The sequence below is a fragment of the Eptesicus fuscus genome, chromosome 9 (assembly GCF_027574615.1).
Source record: "Eptesicus fuscus isolate TK198812 chromosome 9, DD_ASM_mEF_20220401, whole genome shotgun sequence".
NCBI classification, from domain to species: Eukaryota; Metazoa; Chordata; class Mammalia; order Chiroptera; family Vespertilionidae; genus Eptesicus; species Eptesicus fuscus.
This window is the reverse complement of record NC_072481.1, coordinates 70,171,188-70,185,355: the sequence shown is the minus strand read 5'-3', so window position 1 is coordinate 70,185,355 and position 14,168 is coordinate 70,171,188. Positions and strand designations below refer to the sequence as shown.

At 40.5% G+C, this 14,168-nt stretch overlaps 1 protein-coding gene across 5 annotated transcripts in view; it reads left to right on the top strand.

Moving 5' to 3' along the window:
• Positions 1 to 14,168, top strand: part of EVI5 (ecotropic viral integration site 5) — a 184,877-nt gene that overhangs the window by 60,190 nt on the left and 110,519 nt on the right. For all 5 annotated transcript variants that reach the window (XM_054721359.1, XM_054721358.1, XM_028129965.2 and 2 more), the window contains exons 7-10: positions 246 to 389; positions 1,381 to 1,470; positions 1,575 to 1,672; positions 12,606 to 12,666. In XM_054721359.1, coding sequence (XP_054577334.1) covers positions 246 to 389; positions 1,381 to 1,470; positions 1,575 to 1,672; positions 12,606 to 12,666 — 393 coding nt within the window. The remainder of the gene's footprint in view (positions 1 to 245; positions 390 to 1,380; positions 1,471 to 1,574; positions 1,673 to 12,605; positions 12,667 to 14,168) is intronic.

Sequence of the window (14,168 nt, the reverse complement as noted above, 5' to 3'; positions counted from 1 at the left end):
CCTGTCCCCCTGCTTTAATTTTATGTTATAGATACAGCCAAAGTCCTAACTAACTCCACATTCTTTTCCCTTCGTTACTGGGACATTATCTTGAACATATCAAGTTCTACATCTTAACTTTTCCGTATGGTGTCTGATATTATCTTTGTGTCTGGTATAGGCTATTCTAGTGTATATGCAATGATCTGGTTTAAAATAACCAACTTTACTTACTGTGTTTTAACTAATTATTTTCTTCTCTTTAGGAACATCTTCCAGAGCTCTTTGTACATTTTCAGTCTCAGAGTTTTCATACCTCAATGTATGCATCATCCTGGTTTCTGACTATCTTTCTTACGACTTTTCCACTACCAATTGCAACAAGGATATTTGATATCTTTATGTCTGAGGTAAGCTAATGGGCATTCTGAGCAAGGAATCATTGGGTTAATTAGAGCAGGGCAGTGAGGAGAACAATAAAGGAGCCAGGTGTCCCATGCTAAACTGCTTACATGGATGATCTCACTTAAACCTGTAACACCCCTATCAGGTACTGTTCATTTCCCCATTTGATAGATGAGGGAGCCAAGATGTAGAGAAATGTTAAGTGGCTAGCTTGTTTATGGACACATAGCCTATAAGTGGGTATAGTAACCAGGATTCAAATCTAGGCAATCAAAATCTAGAGCCTACACTCTTAAACCTCTGTATGACCTCCTGATTGATTTAGTAAGGAATTAGTGAGTGATAAAATTTGCCTTACACTTAATATGTTGCAATGCATCTGCTATCCAAAGAGCCAGAAGTGATGAATCTAATTAATCTGATTAAGTTTCTTCTTTTCCACAAACACCTTACAAGTAGCCCTTTAATTGTCATTGACATGTGGTAGGTGATCCTTTGTCTTTTGTATTTTGGATGAGAATATGGTAGGAAGGTAGGATAGGTGAAAAGTGGTAGATAGCTCCTATAGGTATAATTAATATTTTAATTACCTCTTAATCAAACCCAATGTTAATTGTTATTAATTACATCTTGGGAAGATTTATTTGTATTACCTAGCTAAATTAGTTTAGTCTGGAGCCAGCAAACTGATTTGTGTACTGATTTGCATGCCAAATCTGTCCTTCCACTTGTTTTTGTAAGTAAAATTTTCTTGGAACACAGCCATGCCCATTTGTTGATGTGTCTGCTTTTGGGCTACAATGGCAGAGTTGAGTATTTGTGACAGTGACTGTATCGCCTACAAAACCTAAAATATTTACTATCCGACTCTACAGAAAATGTTTGCCAACCTCTAGTTTAGATTCCTGAATGTTTACCTTATTATTCTTTTGAATGATTAGTTTCTGTTGATGGAAGAGTAAGACAAATTTGGCTTTATATAATTTGTTTCCTCAGGGTTTAGAGATAGTGTTTCGAGTAGGATTAGCACTTCTTCAAATGAATCAGGCAGAATTGATGCAACTCGACATGGAAGGGATGTTACAAGTAAGTCAGTTCATGATTTATTGAATGCCTTTAGATTTTACTATTAATTAATTAATAATAAACAGCATAAGTAGTTCTTATGTTTTTCTTTTATCGTTTCTTAGCACTTTCAGAAGGTCATTCCACATCAGTTTGATGGAGGTCCAGACAAATTAATCCAGGCAGCTTACCAAGTCAAGTATAACTCAAAAAAAATGAAAAAGTAAGTATTTTATATTTTGTTTTTTAGTAATAGGGATTTGTTGAAGCATATAGGAAATGAAATAAAAGTGGTAAAACATTCTAATAATAAGTTCAGTTTTCCTCCTCAGTTTATACAACTGTAGTACTTTATTTGGTAGTAATGGTTTTATTTATTTATTTTAATTTAATTTTATGTTTTCTATCACCAATTGTCCACTCTATGCCCTCTTCCACTTCCACCCCTTCCCAGTCCCCCCACGAAATCACCACACTGTTGTTTGGTGGAAATGGCTTTAATGTAACAAATTTAATATTGGAATTTCATACTGCTCTTAATAGCAGTGCATGGGACCACTGTGGATTACCTTTAAAGGTCCCCTTTCTCATTCCATATGGATTAGACTTAAGAACCTGGTAAGTATATATGTGTAAGTGTGCTATTATTTTAAAAACCACTTTTATGGTGTGGTCCATTTCACTGACCTTCTTTTCCTCAGTTTACTCCAGAGTGTCATTTTCAAAGAACTTATGTTTCTAATTGCTGGGGTTTAAATGATGACTACAGCAGGAAGTCCCTCCTGTGGGAAACTTACAGAAGTACAAAAAACTGACATAATGTGTGTGTGTGTGTGTGTGTGTGTGTGTGTGTGTGTGTGTGTAATATCCATCAGTGAACGTGCCATATAGGAAAAATAAAGCAGGAAGAAGGACATAGAGCGATGGGATAATATCTTAGATAGAGCATGCAAGGATAAGGGTACACAGACTAACAAGGTGCATTTTGGCCTGGTTGGTGTGGCTCAGTGGTTGAGCATCTACCTATGAATCAGGACCTCACTGTTCCATTCCAGGTCAGGGTACATGCCTGGGTTGTGAGCTTGATCCCCAGCAGGGGACATGCAGGAGGCAGCTGATCAATGATTCTCATCATTAATGTTTCTCTCTCTTCTTCTGAAATCAATAAAAATATATTAAAAAAATAATTCCAAAACCAGGTAAAGACACTTAAAAGAAAGAAAATTGTATGACAATATCCCTGATGAACATAGATACTGAAATCCTCAACAAAATATCAGCAAACTAGATCCAGCAATATATTAAAAGTGAGATTTATTTCAGGGATGCAAGGGTGGTACAATATTCACGAATCAATAAATGTGATGCACCATATAAACAAACTGAAGGATAAAAGTCACATGATCATACCAATAGATGCAGAAAAAGCATTTGAAAAATCCAGGACCCATTTATGATAAAAACTCTCAGCAAAGTGGGAATAGAAGGATCATACCTCAACATAATAAAGGCTCTATATGACAAACCCACAGCTAACATCATACTCAATGGACAAAAACTATAAGCATTTCCCTTAAGATCAGGAACAAGACAGGGATGTCTGCTTTCACCATTCTTATTCAACATAGTACTGGAAGTCCTAGCCACCACAGTCAGACAAGAAAAAGAATTATAAGGCATCCAAATTGGAAGGCAAGAAGTAAAACTCTCATTGTTCGCAGATGACGTGATATCTAATCTAATAATAGACAAATATGCAAATTGACCATACCTCCGACACACACAGAAGCCACGCCCACAAGCCACGCCCACCATCCAATCAGAGCGAGTATGCAAATTAACCCAAACCAAGATGGCTACAGCCACAGAGAGCAAGGTTCCCTAGGTAACAGAGGAAGCCAAGCTTTCTGCCAGCCGTTGCAGGCCTAAGCCTCCACTCAAGCTACAAAGTTTCAATTATAGAAGGTAAACAAATTCAAACAAATGGCGGCAGAATGGAGCTTGAGAGAGCAGGCCAGGGTTGCCGCCAGCAACAGGGGTAGCAAAGCTTTCCGCACACCCTGGCCGGGCCCACCCGCTTAAGGCAACAAAGTTTCAATTATAACCCCAACACAAATGGATTCGGGCCTCGGAGGGAGCCCCAGGCTTGGCTCTGCTCCAGGCTACAAAGTTTCAGTTGTAGAAGGAAAATAAATTCCAGATACCAGGGTCTCCGCTTGCATCCCAGGGGGCGTGGCCCACCTGCAAACCACCCCAGGCCCCTCGCTCAGGCCGCCCCACGCCCCAAGAGAACCCCACCCTGATCAGGGACACCCTTCAGGGCAAACCAGCTGGCCCCCACCCCTGTACCAGGCCTCTATCCTATCTAATAAAAGAGAACTATGCAGATTGATCATCACTGCAACACACAATATAGCTGCCCCCATGTGGTCAAAGATCCTGCCCCCATGTGGACACAAGATGGCCACCACAAGATGGCCAGCAGGAGAGGGCAGTTGGGAGGCACCCGGCCTGCAAGGGAGGGCAGTTGAGAGGGATCAGGCCTGCAAGGAAGGGCAGTTGGAGGTGATCAACCCTGCAGGAGAGGGCAGTTAGGGGTGACCAGGCTAGCAGAGGAGGGAAGTTGGGGGCAAACAGGCTGGCATGGGAGTGATTAGGGGGTGATCAGGCTGGCAGGCAGAAGCAGTTAGGGGCAATCAGGAAGGCAGGCAGGCAAGCAGTTGGGAGCCAGCAGTCCTGGATTATGAGAGGGATGTCTGACTGCCCGTTTAGGCCCGATCCCAGGGATCGGGCCTAAACGGGCAGTCGGACATCTTTTGAGGGGTCCGAGATTGGAGAGGGTACAGGCTGGGCTGAGGGACAACCCCCCTCCGTGCACGAATTTCGTGCACCGGGCCTCTAGTTGTATATAGAAAACCCTAAAGACTCCATCAAAAAAACTACTAGATCTAATGAATGAATTTGACAAAGTAGCAGGATAAAAAATATTCAGAATTTAGAACCATTTTTATATACCAACTAGAGGCCTGGTGCACGGATTCGTCCACTGGTGGGGTCCCTCGGCCTGGCCTGCAGGGATCGGGCTGAAACCAGCTTTCTGACATCGGGCTGAAACCAGCTTTTCCATGGGTCCTGGATTGCGAGAAGGCACAGGCCAGGCCAAGGGACCCCACCGGTGTGCGATCTGGGCTGGGGAGGGACCGCGCGAGGGCTCCAGGGTGTGTCTGGCCTGTCTCGCCCAGTCCCGATTAGGGCCAATCAGGGCCGTCTTGCCCAGTTCCGATGGGCCCTGATCTGGGAGGGACCATGGGAGGGCTTCAGGGCATATCCGGCCTATCTCACCCAGTCCCGATCAGCCAAACCCAGCAGCAAGCTAACCTACTGGTCAGAGTGTCTTCTCCCTGGTGGTCAGTGCGTGTCATAGCGACTGGTCAAACGGTTGGACACTTAGCATATTAGGCTTTTATTATATAGGATAATGAACTACCAGGAAGAGAAATTAAAAAAACAATCCCATTTACTATTGCAACAACAAAAAAAGATACCTAGGAATAAATTTAATCCAGGAGGTAGTCCCTGGATTAAACTCAGAAAATTATATGACCCTAAAGAAAGAAATTGAGGAAGATAAAAATAAGTGGAAGCATATACTGTATTCATGGATAGGAAAAATTTACATCATTAAAATGTCTATACTTCCCAAAGCAATCTACAGATTCAGTGCATTTCCTATTTAAAATACTAATGGCATGTTTCACAGGTCTAGAATAAATATTCCAAAAATTTATATGGAACCACAGAAGACTCTGAATAGCCTCAGCAATCTTGAGGTATCACACTACCTGATATCAAACTATACTACAAGGCCGTAGTAATCAAAACAGCATAGTATTGGTACAAGAGCAGGCATATAGCCAATGGAACAGAATAGAGACCATAGAAATAAACCCACACCTGTATGATCAATTAATATTTGACAAAGAATGCAAGAACATACAATGAGATAAGATAGTTTCTTAAAAAAATTATGATGGGAAAATTGGACAGATACATGCAAAAATATGAAACTAGGCCACCAACTTACAGCATACACAAGAATAAACTCATAATGGGTAAAAAAAAAAAAATGTGAGTTGTGAAACCATAAATATCCTAGAAGAAAAAGTAGGCTGTAAAATTTCAGACATTTCTTGTAGCAATTTTTTTTTCTGATATATCTCCTCAGGCAAGGGAAACAAAAGAAAAAATAAACAAATGGGACTACATCAAACTGAAAAGCTTTTGCACAGCAAAAGAAACCAACAAAATGAAAAGACATCCCACTGAATGGGAGAATGTATTTGCCAAAGATGCACTGATAAGGGGTTAATTTCCAAAACATATAATGAACTTACTAGTATACAACTCAACACTTAAAAAACAAATAATTTGCCCGGCTGGCATTGCTCAGTGGTTGAGTGTTGACTTATGAACAAGGAGGTCATGGTTTGATTCCAGGTCAGGGCACATGCCAGGATTGCAGGCTTGATCCCTAGTGTGGGGCATGCAGGAAGCAGCCAATCAATGATTCTTTCTCTCATTGATGTTTATATGTCTCTCCCTCTGCCTTCCTCTCTGAAATCAATAAAAATATATTTAAAAACCAAAAGCCCCTAATGATCCAATTTAAAAAATGGGCAAAGGGCCTGAATAGACACTTCTCTAAAGAGGCTGTACCGATGGCCAATAGACATATGAAAAGATGCTCTATGTCACTAATCATCAGAGAAATGCAAATTAAAATCACCATGAGATATCACCTCATAAATTCTAGAATGGCTATCATCAATAAATCAATAAATCAAACAATAAGTGCTGGTGAGGATGTGAAGAAAAGGGCACCCTTGTGCACTGTAGATGGGAATGCAGACAGGTGTAGCCATAGTGGAAAACAGTATGGAATTTCCTCAAAAATTAAAAATGGAACTGCCTTTGATGTAGAGTTTTCACTTCTTGGAATATATCTGAAGGAACTGGAAACATTAATTCAAAAGAACATATACATCCCTATATTTATTGCAGTGTTATTTACAATAGCCAAGATCTGGAAGCAGCCCAAGTGCCATTAGTAGATGAGTGGATAAAAAAGCTGTGGGACATTTACACAATGGAATACTACTTGGCCATAAAAAAGAAGGAAATCTTACTTTTGCGGACAGCATAGATGGACCTGGAGATTATTATGCTAAATGAAATGAGCCAGTCAGAGAAAGATAAATACCATATGATCTTACTTATATGTGGAATCTAATGGACAAAATTAACTGACGAACAACAGTAACAAAAAACCCCACAGCGGCATGGAACAAAATGATAGCTGTCAGCAAAAGAAAGCTGGGGAGGGGGCGTGGTTGGCTGGATGGAAGAAGGTAAAGGAGGTGAAGGGATAAGCAAAACACACACACACAAAATACATAGACACAGGCAACAGTGTGATGATAGTCGGAATGGGGGGAAGGTGGGCAAAGGGGATAAATGGGGATGGATAGAGACTTGCTTGGGGCAATGGGCACATGATGCAGTGTGCAGATGATGTTTTGTTGAGTTGTACACTTGAAAACTGGTATGGTTTTGTGAACCAATGTCACCCCAATAAATTAAATTAAAAAATTTAAAAATAAAATAAAAAATGGGCAAAGGACTTGAATAGTCATTATTCCAAAGTAGGTATACAGATGGCCAATTAAATAAGTACATAAAAAGATGCTCTTTCTGGCTGGAGTGGGCTCAGTTGGTTGGGCATCATCAATTGCACCAAAAGGTTGCTGGTCTGATTCCTGGTCAGGGCACATGCCCAGGTTGCGGGCTCGATCCTCAGCATGTAGGAGGCAGCCAATTGATACTTCGATCGGACATTGATGTATGTTTCTCTCCCTCTCTCTTCCTTTCTCTCTAAAGATCAATAAAAAAGTTTTAAGGAAATTAAGAAAAAAAAATGAATCACATTAAAAAAAAAGGATACTCAACATCCTTGATCATTATGGAAATGTAAATTAAAACTATAGTGAGAAAAAAAAACTATAGTGAGATACCACTCCACAACCATTAGGATGACTTCTGTCACATAAACAGAAAATAAAAGGGGTTGCTGAGGATGTGGAGAAATAGGATCCATTGTGCACTGTTGCTGGAAATGAAAAATGGCAAGGCTGCTATGGGAACACATATGGCAGTTCTTCAAAAAATTAAAAATAGAATTACCATATTATCCCGCTCTTCCACTTCTGGGTATATACTCCTAAAAAAAACCAAAAACGAAATAAAGATTCAAAAAGATATTTGTATACCCATATTCATAGCAGCATTATTCATATTAGGTAAAACTTGGGAGCAGCTAAAGTGTCCTTTAAAGGATAAATGGATAGGCAAAATGTAGTATATGGACATAATGAAATACATTATATTTACAACAAATACAAGACAATCAGTCTTAAAAAGGAAGGAAATTCTGACATAGGTATAAAATGGATGAACCTTGGGGACCTTATGCTAAAAGTGATAAGCCAGTCACAATATGATTCCACTTATATGAAAAACTTAGTGTTGTTACAATCATAAACACAATAATATGGTTGTTTGGGTCTAAGGAAAGGAGAATGGGGTTTTATTGGTTCATGGGGAGAGTTTCAGTTTTATAAGATGAAAAGTGCTATGAACTTGCTGGTGATAATAGCTGTATAACTTTATGAATATTTAATCCTAAACTGTACATTTAAAAATATTTAAAATGATAAACTTTGTTTATATATTTTACCTCAATAAGAAATTACTCTTAGCTAAATAAGGTTATATATATACTAGAGGCCTGGTGCACAAAATTCGTGTTAAAGGGGGGTCCCCCTCAGCCCAGCCTGCACCCTCTCCAATCTGGGACCGTTGGCTCCTCCATCCTCTCACAATCTGGGACCGTTGGCTCCTAACCACTCACCTGCCTGCCTGCTTGATCACCCCTAACGGCCTCTGCCTGCTGGCCTGATTGCCTGTTACTACCTCCCCTGCCGGCCTGATCGCCCCTAACTGTCCCCCCTGCTGGCCTGATCACCCCTAACCTCCTCTGCCTGCTGGCCTGGTTGCCCCTAACTGCCCCCCTGACCAGCCTGGTTGCCCCTCACTGCTCCCCCTTCTGGCCTGGTTGCCCCTCCCTTCCCTCCCTGCCCCCAGCCTGGTCGCCCTCAACTCCCCCCCCCCCACCTGCCTGGTAGCTTCCAACTGCCTCCCCCTGCCGGCCTGGTTGCCCCTCACTGCCCACCCCGCCTGCCGGCCTGGTTGCCCCCAACTGCCCTCCCCTCCCCCATGCCAGCCTGGCTGCCCCTCACTGTCCCCATCTGCTGGCCTGGTTGCCCCTCACTGCCCCCCTCTGCTGGCCTGGTTGCCCCACTGAGCCTGCCGTTCGGTTGTTTGGTCACCCCTCACTGCCCCTCCTGTCTGTCTGGTCGTCCCATGCAGCCTGCTGTTCAATCGTTGGTTGAGGGCGTCCTGACCAATTTGCATATTACCCTTTTATCAGTGTGTGTGTGTGTATACATATATATGTATATATGTATACACACATACATATACACACACACACATATATATATATATTATATAATAAGTTCTTATTTTTTGAGGATTTCATTATTCCTGGATAATTTAATTTTTAAAAGCAGCTATAGGTTATTTGGGGCCTGGTCTTATTAATATTTGGAGTTGTTAAACTTGATATTAACATTTTTGGTCAAGAGAAATACATAAAATTAATTTGTTGGGACTACTTTTTATGTTCTGTAAGTTTCTAAAAAATGATTTTACACTTACAGTAGAATTGCAAGAAAGTATATCTCATTTGTCATTTCTTATTTTCTTAATCTTTTCTTGTCTTTCATGACCTTGATATTTCTGAAGTGAGCTGATTAGTTATTTTGTAGAATGTCCTTCAATTTGGGTTTGTTTGATGATTTATCTTGATTACTGGAAAAGATACCACAGAAGCAAGATGCCCTTCTCAGTATATCCTAACAAGGGTGCTTGATGTCAAATGATTATTGGTGATGTTAACCTTGATCAGTTGGCTCCGATGTTGTCCGCTAGGATTCTGTACTATAAACTTACCATTTTCCCCTTATATTGTTAAATATTTTTGGAGAATTGCTTTGAAACTATGCTTAAGCTTTTATTCACTAATTTTAGAATTCATTGATTTTTTTTGCCTGTGGCAGTTACTGGTGTGGAGTTCTAATGGTGATTTTTGTATTTGCCTCATTCCTTCTATTCTTATTAATTGGAATTCTTTTGTTAGATAGAGTTTTGTCCCCTTTCCCCCTGACATATTTTAAATATGTCAATTTTAATACAGTCATGTGCCAGATAACCATGTTTTTGGTCAACAACAGACCAAATAAATGAAGGTGATCCTATCTATATATATATATAAAAAGGCAGTGACCGTAATGACCGAAGGCTCGACCGAACACCAGAAGTCAGTCCTGCAGTCAGTGCTGACTGCTGAGGGGGCTGCAGATCAGTCCCGGAGAGAGGCCTGGAGAGAGAAACGGTCTGATCCGTAGCCTCTGTGGCAGCTGTAGATCAGCCCTTGCCTCTCTCTTTCTCTTTGGGCCTGGCCAGCAGCGTATCTCTCTTTCTTTCCGGGCCTCCATGGGGGCTGCTGATCAGCCCTGCCTCTTTGATCAGGCCCGGAGATAGGCCCAGAGACGCTGACTGGCATAGAAACCGACCAATCAGAACTAAATCTGGGTGAACTGCGAGGAGCCAATGGCTGCCTAGGAGGCAGAGCTTTTGACGCTGACTGGCATAGAAACCAACCAATCAGAACCAAATCTGGGTGAACTGCGAGGAGCCAGTGGCTGTCTAGGAGGCAGAGCTTTTGATGCTGACTGGCATAGAAACTGACCAATCAGAACCTAATCTGGGTGAACTGTGAAAGCAGAACCTAAGGTAGGGGCTGAGGAGGGGTTTTAAGGCAGTTGGGGACAAGATCAGGCTGGCAGGGGAGGGCAGTTGGGGGCGAGATCAGGCTGGCAGGGGAGAGCAGTTAGGGGTGATCAGGCAGGCAGAGGCAATTGGGGGCAAGATCAGGTTGGCAGGGAAGAGCATTTGGGGGGCGAGATCAGGTTGGCGGGGGAGGGCAGTTAGGGCGATCAGGCAGGCAGGCAGAGGCAGTTAGGGGTGATCAGGCAAGTAGGCAGAGAGGTTAGGGGCGATCGGGCAGGCAGGCAGAGGGGTTAGTGGCAATCAGGCAGGCAGGCAGAGGCAGTTAGGGGCAATCAGGCTGGCAGGCAGGTGAGCGGTTAGGAGCCAGCAGTCCCAGATTGCGAGAGGGATGTTCGACTGCCAGTTTAGGCCTGATCCCCTAAACCGGGGGTCAGACATGCCCCTATTGGAGAGGGTGCAGGCTGGGCTGAGGGATCCCCCCTTCCCCCGTGCACGAATTTTGTGCATTGGGCCACTAGTAAGATTATAATGGGGCTGAAAATTTTCTATCTTCTAGTGATGTAGTCATGGTAACATCATAGTACAATGCATCACCCATGTGTTTGTGTTGATGCTAATGTAAACAAATCTACTGTACTGCAGGTCTTATAAAAGTATAGCACATACAATCATGTACATTGCATAGTACTTGATAATGATAGTAAAAAACTATTTTACTGGTTTATATATTTGCTTTACTATTATTTTAGAATGCATGCTTTCTACTTACAAAAAAGAAACATGCCATGTTATGCCTCATACATACACCTGTGCAGCAGCCTCATACATCTTTTGTTTACTGCTTCTCTTCATTGTATCATTTTCTCTTGTGCTTGATTTAATCTTGTGCTATTTTGTTCTTCATGGCTCCTGAGCTTTTTTTTAATCATAGAAGTCCTTTGGTTGATCTCTTTCCCTTTACCCCCGCCCTCCCCTACCTTCCCTCTGAGGTTTGACAGTCTGATCGATGCTTCTCTGTCTCTGGATATGTTTTTGTTCATCAGTTTATGTTGTTCATTCTGAGCTTTAAAAAAAAATGTATATTTTTATTGATGTCAGAGAGGAAGGGAGAGGGAGAGAGAGAGAGAGAAACATCAATAATGAGAGAGAATCATTGATCGGCTGCCTCCTGCATGCCCCACACTAGGGATCGAGCCTGCAACCCGGGCATGTGCCCTTGGTTGGAATCGAACCTGGGACCCTTCAGGCCAATGCTGTAACCACTGAGCCAAATCAGCTAGGGCCTGTGCTTTTTGCACAGTGATGAATTTGCTTAACAATGCATTTCTCAGAATGTATCCCTGTTATTAAGCTTTTCTTTTTGGTTAAGATCTCTTTGGTTGAACTCTACAGATATATTTTAATTTGAGGGGGGAGGATGGGTAGTTCTTTTGTATAAGTTTAGTACTGAATTGAAACTGTACACTTAGTTCTCTGTTTGGTGCCTTATATATTTTACTTTCTAAAGCAGTGATTTTCCACCTGCGCACCACAAAAAATTTTAAAACATATAATACCTGACTATTTAGTTAGAGGTACTGACCTCTTTTCCCTTAGATTGTCGAATAAAAGAAATGGCAACAGTCAACACAATAGTAGCTATCTGGTATGAATGCTCTACCTTGAGCTATAAATATATAGGTCATATAATAGAGTTGCTTCTTATTGGTCATGTTGCATAATAATGTTGTGTCTGATTGGTTAATTCTTGGTACCAGAAATCCTTATATACAAGTATAGGCACCTGATTTTTTTAAAAAGTTACTTTGGAGGAAAAAGGGTAGATAATTACTATTATTATTTTTTTTGTAAATCAAAATTATACCTGTTTTTTTTTTTTTGGTCAGATCAGCAAGATATGTATTTTTTTGGTATGCTGCAGAATTTTAGTAGTTTATGTGTACCATGGGATGAAAAGGGTTGAAAATCGCTGTTCTAAAATTTACTTTTGTATAGTTCTTATTTTTTGAAGTAATTTTTGTAAGAATTTATGCAACTATTTGAATGATTTTTCTCATTAAATATCTCAATTTATAATATAAGTTGGGGCAACCTAATGAAATTATATTTTGTCTTAATATATAGTGTTAAATTTTATAATTTAGTAACTACTTTTGAATGAAAATACACCTTTTCTCTCTTCTTAGGCTTGAAAAGGAATACACTACAATAAAAACTAAAGAAATGGAAGAGCAAGTTGAAATTAAAGTAAGCATCTCAGGACTTTTAAAAGTGCAGAACGTACGTTGATGGAAGTCAGTTATTTGGCAGTAGATGTTAGGTTATGTTAATATATTTGTTACCTACTTATAGCACATTTAGCAATGATGTTTGTATTTATTTATTGATAAATTTATTTGCTGTCCCACTAATTGTAGCTAAAAATAGATGTTTCAAAAACCAGAATAATGTGACCAGGGTGGTTTTCATTCTAGTGTAAAAGAGAGCAGCTCTTCCCTTTTACTAGATATGTTGGTGGGTCATCAGGAGAAAATACTTCTATGGGTAAGATAATTATTCCATTTAAGGATATTTTAAATGTTGCAGAGATGATAATCCACAGCATGCAGACACTAACAGCACTATAGCCTAAGGTAGACCAAATAGAGCAAATCATTGCACTAGAACTAATTATGGCTGCTTTAGAAATGCAGGAAGCTTTGGCTAATTCAATTTTTTCATCACTAAGCAAATGTTATACTTTTGAACTACTCTCCAGAGAAACAGGTAGATTTTCAATTTAAAGAACATACAAATTTCTGTATGTACCTTAAAATTCTTATTTGTACCTCTTGTAAGGCCAGAAATTTTTAGGTTGAGGATCTTTGTCATTGTTTGTGCTGGGAGTTAAGGCAAGTTTTATTGGCTTTTATGCTGATACATTAGGATGGGGATGATTAGTAGGAGGATGAATTAGTGCAACCTGCCCCCCCCCCCCCAAAGAAACAAGATAAAACAGTATTTCTTGAGTTCTTGAGTGATTCCATTTTTAAAAAAACCCTCTGTGTTTGGATGTGTCTGTCTGATTTTTTTATTTGGACCTGGCAGGGCATTTTATGACCACCTCATTCTCAGTTAATCAGCCATGTATCAGTTCAGCCTTGCTATAGTACCACTGTATTACTCACACCCTATATGTCCTTTTTACAAGGGAATGGGTTCTTTTAGTATTCCTTCTTGCGTGATCCTCCTCAAAAAGCCCCCCTGGGAGACAATCTCCCCTATTTTTCTATGTGACCACTCTTACCAACTTTGACTCCCTTCTCTAGATGGTTTATTTCCATTTTGCCCCCATATTCTTATTAATTGGAAATAGATACTTCTACATGTTTAAGACAGAGAAAGAGACAGAAAAGATCCCTGTGGATGTTTTTCCCCTCCCTTTTAAAATTCTATCATCCAACTGCTACTCTACCATTTGCTTTTCTTTTAGGTACCATGAGTAAGGGTAAAATTAATTATACCCTCTACTTCAACCTACTGAAAGTAAAAAGTACGTCATCCTGATGAGTGGGGAGAGAGTATGGGTTATCGCATACCAGGAATATTCGGAACTGCAAATCAAGAATCTGAGGATGGGGAAGCCATCCTGTTCATTTCATCATGCTATGTTATTGTGGGAAACAATAATCTCAGGTCTATGAACAATTCTTGCTCCTGAAGAAATTTTTTCTAAAATTAAGTCCCATAAATGTAGGAATAACAAAAGA